At 36.1% G+C, this 9723-nt stretch overlaps 1 protein-coding gene across 1 annotated transcript in view; it reads right to left on the bottom strand.

Moving 5' to 3' along the window:
* Positions 1 to 309: 309 nt before the first annotated feature.
* Positions 310 to 9723, bottom strand: part of METTL8 (methyltransferase like 8) — a 30768-nt gene continuing 21354 nt past the window's right edge. The window contains 5 exon segments of the mRNA XM_026853047.1: positions 310 to 3121; positions 6384 to 6454; positions 6456 to 6610; positions 7688 to 7753; positions 7851 to 7957. Coding sequence (XP_026708848.1) covers positions 2965 to 3121; positions 6384 to 6454; positions 6456 to 6610; positions 7688 to 7753; positions 7851 to 7957 — 556 coding nt within the window. The 3' untranslated portion in view covers positions 310 to 2964.

The following is a 9723-nucleotide window of genomic DNA, read 5'->3' as shown; positions in this document are numbered from 1 at the left end:
GCATTTGTCATTCTATATAAAATACTAACTGCTGTATGATTGCTACAGGACTACATGTTGTCATGCCAATTACTATGTTCTCTTTTTTTCTACTTTTTCCCTCTCTATCTTTTCTTAATTCAGTAAACTGTGCCTGCTAGACCCATTTTGTATTCAGTTTTATTCTCTAGCTCTAATGCTAAGTAACATTAGGATCTCACAAAAGATAATGAAAAAGGTTGTAGGATTGTTTTTGTTTTGTTTTGTTTTATTTTGTTTTTATTGAAGGCATTTTAAAATCTTAATAAGTATGCAGATTTTCCATTTCAAACACACAAAAATAAAAATGGAAAAATCTAATGTAACTAATTTCTGGTAACCCACTAGTCTTTTAGCCTTGTGAACATTGTGATTCCTTGTTTTTATAGGGCACACTGTATATGTTTATCAATGTAGGTTTGTTGCCTGACAACTTGACTAATTCACCTTGCTTTTTGTATCATGTAAAGGGATAAACCAGACCTTCTAAATACAAGTTATATGCCCTCCTCACATTGTCGATCATTCATTTCCCTAACCTGCCTTCATAGGAAGTTTTTTCATGTCTCTAGGAATTTTCACCATGTATTTCTACTGCATCTTTTTTCTAGCTGGACACAACACAGAGATATACACTGGATTTATGCAGTAGCTATAGAACATTCTATTTTTACACCATATTTACAAATTTTAACATTTTGGTTGCTTTTGTAACTAGCAGCATACACCAAGTCTGTGTTTTTAATGAAAGTAAAGTTCATTTAGTATCAATACACAGGAATCCTCAGATTATTCTTTGAGCATTTATTAAATCGTGTATGTAATCAGTGGGTTTTAGCCATCATTAAGCTAATTCACTGGCTTTCTTAATCTTTCAAGTTCCCCTCAAATTGTAGTAACCTGATCAATAAAACATCCTCTGAAAATGGGACTAGCTTGTTGCTAACTCCTTTTTCACAGGAGCAACTGACAAGATACCTTTGGCTAACATTAAGTATACAAAGTTTCGTAACACAATTATTAGCTTTAATATTCTTGATGATGTATGTTAGACCTCAAATAACCTAAATTTTCAGCCTCTTGGATGAGTGCTTCTCTGCAATCATGAGAATGTTTTAAAATAACAAACATATTCCTTCTCAAAACTGTTGTAATTTCAGATAAAGCCTAAAGATTATTTTGCTATTTTCCTTTTAAGTCGTATTTCTAGTTTATTCAAATTCTTTTAAGTTCTGTTGAACAGATGCAAGTATAACAGAAACTGAGATTGGGTGGCACTTCAAGGTGATAATCTGCAGATATGGTCTTGATTTAAATGGGGCAACATCAGAACATATGGAGTAAATTTAATTGTCCTACCTTGATTGAACACAATCAGGATGCAAGCACTTCTGTTCTTTTGTATTTGCTTCCCAGGAGGTTAGGAGCGTAGCTTCTGTCACTATAGAGTTCTACTTGAAAGGAGGTAAAAACATTGTTCCCCAAGGAAAAAGCAAAAGCAGGTGTATCATAAACCTGCCTGCACTGTTGCAAACATGTGCACAGCACATATAAACTACAACCAATAAAACATTCCATCTTTGTAATAAATTGAAATACATTGTGCACATATGATGAAGGACAAAGCCTATAATATTCCACTAAGGTGAAAACACAGTACCGTTGGGAAAAAAGACTTTGAAGGTAGGTCTTTCCACCTCCAATCCTTATTCCAATTTCTTTGTTTACCCACACTTCACCCTATTTCTGTAACAAAACAGTTCCCTTTTTCTTCTTGCCTCCTCCATTTCATTTCACACATTTCTAGCCCCAATGTCCTTACCCTGCCACATCCCCTCCTGCTATACATCTTCTCCCTATATGGTGCCCATGGTGTTCTTCAGTTCCCTGTTGAGTTCTGCATATCATTCTTCTTGCTTTGTCAGTCCATCCAAGCTTCCTTCTTACCCCAGTTCCCACTGGAAAACACTCACTTCTCTTGTCTGCCTTTCAGCTGCATCTTTGTCTTCCTCCCCTCTTGCCTGTATGGCTCTTGCGTTCAAATCGGGCAAGTTCTTCTTTTAGTTGCTTGGTACTAGTAAAGGGTGAGGATGGTCATTGGATAGAGAAGTTCTCTTCTCAGCTCAAAGCTGACAAAGAATCAACAAAGAACCTGCTAAGATGTCCATGGCAACCCATGTAATTCTTACTGTGTATTATCTGTCACCATGTTTAGCAGACTTAGATGTGTCCAATTTCTGGCTGATTCTCAAGAGGAGGGCAACTGGCACATAATTGATGTAAAAAAACCCCTCATGTCCAATCTCTGTTCCAAACACGGTGGGAAGTTTACATAGATATTGAAAGGCAAAGTGACCTGTATTACTAACAATAGCAATGTTTCATATTTTTATAATATGCATAAATGGTTTATTTCCAAGGTTGTTCAACCCCCCATTATGAAGACACTCTATGAAGAAGAAATTATTTATGTACGAACTGTCTACTATTATCACTGCCATTACAAACAGCATACTCTAAGGTATATTTGACTTTAAATAATTAAAAAACCATAGCCAATACCACTATATTAATTTAGCATCTATATAATTGTTTGGATTCACACACACACAAAAAAATGCAATCTGTTCTGTACAGAAGGAAATAAAACTCTCTTGCTTCGATCCTAGAAATAACCCAGCCAGCAAACCTTACTGCAAATGTTTGTGTATATAGCTCCTGTGGAAACTGCTTAATTGTCTAGTATGCACAGGAAAAAGGGGAAATGAGGCATATGTCAACAGATCAAAGAGCACACCAAAGCAGTGAATAAGGATTACACAAATGAAAATAAAGTAGCAAAATTTATGTTAAGTGATTTCCACTGGTGTTTAATACAAATTTTCAGAATGGTTTGTTACAAATTTTTAGTCATTATTAAACAGCAGAATCTGCACATTAGCCAAGTTACAAAGCAAAAGACAAAACAGAAACAGCAGTTTCCAATATAAGAAACTTTTCCTTAGTGTCACTAGAGTTCCTGCTGTCTCCCTGTCTGCCCTGCATTTTGGTTGTCCTCTTCAGTGGATTTGCAGATATGGCAGAAGCACCCGCCTTGGTTTCGCTGGAACACACCCAACATTTTTAATATGAGTTAATAGTTATTGACTTGATACTTCAGAATTAATGTAGGAAAAAAGGTTGGCCACTTTCTTTATAGCTGTCTTGTACTTGCTTAAAAAGTAAGCAAGGTCTAAGCCAGTAAATACCATACTTATGTATCCCTGTCCAGAAATATAATACCAGTGGAGATGGGCAAAAAGTACACAGTATTGATAAAGCAAACCAAAGCCAATGAAGCCAAAGCTTAATTCTAATGGTATTATCTTTCTCTAATTGCCATTTTTATACCTTCACAAGTCGACTTCACCAGTAGGTGAAGGTAGTCATGCTGAACCAAAAAAAAAAGCAATTAACAATTAAAATGTTTAGTATTTAACTAATGTGTGCTTCTATAAATTTATATAATTAGAGATTTCAGGTACACATCTGACTAAAGAAGTAACTTCAGATTTCAGAAGTTAAACTTACAGCCTTTTTCTACACTGGGCATACTTTGTTTGCAATACCCTAATTTTTCTTTCATCCAGAAATAATTATCAATAAGCCACTTAAAACTCCATTTCCCATACAATTGTCTGCATCTCTCTTCTTTATTTCAGTAGTTCTACCTGCCTTTCTTTTACCAGTATTGTAATACTATTTTTCCCCAACTAATACAGATAATTTGAAAGTATTTTAAAAACATGTCCTTGATTAAGCTTTTTGAAAATTAAAAACTAAGCCAAAATACAGAAAGTCCTACTCAGATTCAAAAGTTCTTATTGGGAACTATGTCCATTTACCCTTCTATCAAACTTACAACTGTTCAGACTACTTACAGTTCACTTTACAGTGGATATTCTACACTTAGAAGCAGTAGCTGATCTTACTACTAGTGAAACAGGCACCATTACTGTAAAAGAGGCAGCCAATACTAATGCTGCAGGGTATGGAAGAGAAAGAACCAATTCTACTCAAGGCCATACAAGAATTCAGGGTCTGGTTTCTTCCGATGTTACATTTCTGTTAAACTAACAACATAGCATATTAAAATCTTGCCAAAATCAACATATCAGTGTGAAAGTCAAAGCAAACATTTCATTAGCCTCTACACATGGAAAATCTACATGAATAAGACTGCATGATGCTCGAGAGCTTATCATCACCATCGCCCCTCTGGAAACTTCTACAACTGAAAATGCTTTGTACTAGACCAAGAGCTATGCATACCAGAAGGCATGATTAATAGCACAGGGTGGCAACCTAATTAAAGTATAAGCAGATATTTATTTACATTTCCCAGGCAGATGCTACAGTCTCTTAAGACTTAGGGCTTGAAGAAACACAGCTATGTTTTAACCTTTGATTTATACCACAAGGCTTTTATTGCAGGTTACAATAATGCCATTGCTAACCAAAGCTTCCTAAGCTACTTAATTAATAAAACAGTATCTTACTCTAATGGGAGTTTAGAATACACTAGAAATGCAGGATCAGATCTTATCTTCAAAGACCCCTTATTGTACCTCATTCTTGAAACAGACTGGATTTATGGAAATTAAGCAGGTCCCTCATCTTGTCAAAGGGAATAAAGATATTTAGCATCTAAATTCAGGTAATTTTTTTTCTAGAAGACAATCAGTTCTACTTAGCTTAGCAGCTAACAACTTGCAAGAAAATGGGCTGTCAGCTTACCCTTCAGACTAAAACAAAAGCAAGAAAAGAGACTTTGAGAGTGTCACTATATTAATGGCACTCAAAACTGCATGCATGTTACAGATTACATGCATTCTGTACCCCTGTTGAAGTAAGAGATTTATTTTATTCATTCACCTGTTTCTTGTCCTCTTCTTGTGGCTGATTGTAAAACTACATTTAAATAGCAGAAGTAGCATCTTTAAATACTAGGATCAATACAAAACCATTGTATCTTTTTTCTAAGACTAAAGCCCTAAGCAAGCAATCTCTCTCTGTAAACAACAAAAATACCTCAACTGCCATATAGGTCACCATTTTAGTGTGATTATAATACCCCATAACAATATTAATAAAATATACTCTGGACTACTCTTTTTGTTTCTCCTTCTAATATATCTGACATACCATAAAAATAATACCTGTATTTATCCAGGCATTATGTGAACTATTTAGTTTCAGCACTCTTTTGGCAATTCTCTTCTAAATGATGTTCAGTTCACAACCTGTGGCACTTTCAATATAACGTACGTGTCACTAAGCTGTTACAGAAACTTGAGTTTGGCATGTTTGTGATCAGCATGTAGATGAAAAGTAGAGACTTGAGAGGAATAAGTCAGTCGCAGTGGATGATGCCAATCACTGACTAATCAGATACCTATGCATATCACATGCAGTTACTATGAAAAAATAACGTACATGCAAATCAGAAAGAGATTTTTGTCTTCATTATTTATGCACCAAGAAATTTCCCCCCAAAGAGGAAATACAGTTGAAAGACAAACAGTGGGTACGAGACATGACTCAGAAATTAACAGCACAGCTTGTAGTGATAGTGAGAACAGATACTCTGTTTCTCTAAATCTCTGAAACAATTATGCTTCAGTCTAAAACTTTTTAGATACTGTGAATTTCAACAGGAACAAGATACATGCTTATACTTACTGACTATTCATATTCAAGGAAGTAAAAGACTGGCTGGTAAGAGTTATGAATAGATTAATGTACATCCCTTTATTGCATAAAAAGCAGAAGTCAAAGAATCACAAAATCATCTAGGTCGGAAAGGACCCTGGAGATGATCTAGTCCAACCGTTCGCCTAGCACAGTTCCCACCTACAGCATATCCTTAAGCTCTAAATCGACCCTACTCTTGAACAGCTCCAGGGATGGGGACTCTACCACCTCCCTGGGCAGCCCATTACAACACCTAACAACCCATTCTGTAAAGAAATGCTTCCTAGTATCTAGTCTAAACTTTCCCTGGGGCAACTTGAGGCCATCCCCTCTTGTCCTGTCGCTTTCTACTAGGCTAGAGGCTCAAACCCAGGTCTCTGCAGCTTCCTTGCAGGTGGTTGTAGAGGGTGATAAGGTCTCTCCTCAGCCTCCTCTTCTCCAGACTAAACAATCCCAGTTCCCTCAGCAGCTCCTCATAGGACATGCGTTCCAGACCCTGGAATTCAGAAATGCTTTTTCCCAGATCATCTTCACACACATATACATTTACAAAAAAAACAGGGAAGGATTTTCAGTTCAATATATTTCTCCTTTTCAGTGGCTAACACAAGATTTATAGGAAAGATACATACTCAAATCTGCTTCGGTTTCTGGAGTTCATGGCACAATTATATATAAAGGTGACTTTCAGCAGTTTCTTCAAGATTATTCTGAGATAGCAGCAATGGTTTTTGGAACTTGCTTTGTATCCAAACTCGCTGCATTTTCACTTTTTTCTTCCTGTTTACTTGTAATCGCCGATCAACTAAATTCTGTACTTCAGTTAATCCAGCCAAGTTGAACATGTTCCATATCTCATCTATTTTCTCATACAAAGAATTATTTGAATTAAAAAAAAAAAAAAAAGCATTTATGGAATGTAGTAATTAACAACCAGCAGTTCAACAAAACATGGAACTAAATCTGTTTTGTGATTTTAAAGGTGAAGGAAACTGCTTGTATTTTTGTTAGAAATTAATTTTCAAAGCTTTCGATTTATCTTATAATTAAAAAATGTTGAGGCCCAAACCACATCGGTTATTACTCATGGCATTCATAGATGCCCTTTCTTCAGATATTTCAGTATGTCACAGTTGAGGAAAACAAATGCATGCCATTTGGTCACTGTTGGCCTATTATTGAACTAATGCTATTTCACCTGCCAAATAACAATCCACACATTTATACCAGGGTCATTATCTCCTCATCAGACACCACTGGAAAACTTTAGGCTTCTTTGTCATAGGTAAGCACAAAACAAGACATTTCAAAATTGAGAAGGCTCTTTGAATTCAAGTGATTTCCTATATATGTTTCAGATCCTCCTTCTCATTTCTAAAATTACTCAGGCTGGGATAAATCCTGAGCCATCTCTATTGCTTACAGTCTAGGCTGCAGAAGGTAAAAAAGAAAAAAAAAAAAAAGTAGTATTGTGATGCTCACTTTCACAATTTCCAGTAGCTAAAATGTATCAAAGCTGACTGCCAACAGAACCAAGTGAATGGATGGGCAAAGAGCAATGGTATCCATAATCAGGAATTGCAGAACAAAACGTCAGAGCACTGCTACCAACTGTCCTTCCAAGCACATTTATCTCAATTTTAAGAAATAAATCAAGTACATCTTTGAATAACAGAATTTGAGCATACCATTAGACATTAAATGCTTAGACAAAAAGAAATTTCCAGTGATGTTTGTAAGCAACCTTGCAGAACCTCAGATGCAACAAGTGTACACATAAAAGGAATTATTTTCTTACAACAGTTAGCTTTGGGCTTTGTAAAAGCAGAGAATTTTAAAAAAAAAAAAAAAAGCCAATAAAGCCTTCTTTAAATTTCTGTTCTCAGATGTTACTTAAGACACTTAATCCCTTCTATAAAACAATAACATTTCATACCTTTGGTAAAGAAATATACTCTGGTTCCATCTCCTCGTACATAAAAATTTTCTGACAAGCAATGACCTAAGAAATCAGAGCAGTAATGAAAAAAGACACGTCACTTTTTTTCAAAACGAGTTAAAATGAACAGTGAACTGCAATAATAGCATTCGGGAATTACCTTTTTTAAAACGAAGTTGAGCTGTATCGTATCTTCCATAGTCTCGAAATAACAACATTCCTCCAGGTTTCAGTAGTTTAGCCAACCTATTTACAACCCTTTGCATCCTTAGAAAATAGATGGGATATTGTTGAAATTTGCAAACATAACTGTTTCCTTCTAGATGCTTGAATCAGCAACCTTATCTTGGAGCTTCTCATAAATACATTCTTCTCATAAATACATTTGCATTACTCTACAAAATACATTACTAATGAAAAATCACTTGTGTTTGCCTCACACTTTCAGAATAAACTGAAGGACTCGGGTTTTCCACATTCATGAAAAACTATGGAAGGCAGGCTGCACCTGGCAGGCTGCAATGTAGAAAAGTCCACTTGCCTAATTTAAGCATTCCTCCCACAGGGAAGCAGACTAACTGTGTAGAAGATGTGGAGCCAGAGTGAATGCTAAATGAACAGAAAGGAAAGGCAGAGTTCTGTATCTGAAAAGTGCTAAAGAAGTCTTAACTATACACAATTATCATACCATTACTGTGTACCAAGAGACCATCCTTACACCATCCCTGTCTATCAGGTGGCCTTACCACCTTGCCCCAGGAATGCCAGAACTCAAGCACTAGTGCTATCTGGTCCTTATGCAACAGCAGTGCAGGCATCTTACCTTGATTAAGGGATGGAATTAGGAGGTAGTTCATCAGAAAATAATATCATATCTCCAAACAAACAAACAAGAACAAAAAGCAGCATATACTTTTTAAGCACGGAATTCCCTCAGAGGAAGCCAGGTACTTTAAAAGTTGTCCTCTTTGCCCATCCTCAACACAGGTAAACAAGTGTGCCGCCACAGACAGAAAATGCAGCACCACCTAAGAATAAAAGACTGCTCAAGGACCACCTAAGAATAAAAGACTGTTGAAGGTGGGTAGTTGTGCACAGAATTACAGACTTTGCCTGCATAACATAAGTTCTGTGTACACAGAAAAAAATGTACATGCACAAAAAGTGCAAGTGCTTTGAGAAATCTCATCCCTAAGGACTAGAGCACATTAATTACGTAGCTTGAAGAAAGTTAAATACCTTTCAAATTCTGCAACCAGCTTTTAGAGGGGCCTTCTAGCACAATTGAAATGTGTTAAAAATGGGATACAAAAGCAGCAATTATCAAAAACTAAATACAATAGCCTGAAGAGAAATCACTAAGTAACAATTGTCCTAAATGTGCCCCTCTCATGTATATTTTCCAGGTCTCCAAAATACGTAAGTTCTGCATCATCATTCTCTTGGCTTTCTTTTTCATTTCCCACTTTCAAGTTTCCAGAAAAAGTGTATACTGAGCAAGATGGATCTGGATTACATTTGCCTTCCTGCAGTCATTTTAATTTTATGAGATGACAGCAATGACTAACAAATCTTTGGAAAGTGGGTCTTACAACACAGATAATTGCACAGAAATCTATGTGTGTATACAGACACACACAAAAGCATCCATGTGAGCCTTTAGATGCTGACATTGGGGGGAAAAAAAAAAAAAAAAAAAAAAAAAGACAAACACATTCTCAAATGACCAATAGGAAAAGATCCACAGAAATTCTGACAGAACATCTGATTACTGCTTCTACAGGCAAAGTGACTGAATGAATGAATCTCTATTGTCCAATTTCTTCCTGGCAGTATCACCACAGTTACAGAGATCTGAAATCTACTGCTTGAATTGTTTCTGTAATCTGGACCCAGGCTTTGCATGACTCATGTGCTCATCTCTGAACAAACAGGAAAAAGCAATATCCTATATGGGAAAGATTTTTCTGTAAAGCTAATCATTAATAACTTAGGCAGGGAGGCAGGGAAACAGTTGTCAGACTTAGGCAAAT

The sequence above is a fragment of the Athene cunicularia genome (genome assembly GCF_003259725.1).
Source record: "Athene cunicularia isolate RWA chromosome 7 unlocalized genomic scaffold, athCun1 chr7_part1, whole genome shotgun sequence".
Lineage (NCBI taxonomy): Eukaryota > Metazoa > Chordata > Aves > Strigiformes > Strigidae > Athene > Athene cunicularia.
Note: the sequence above shows the minus strand (reverse complement) of the source record. Positions and strands in the feature narration are given on the sequence as shown.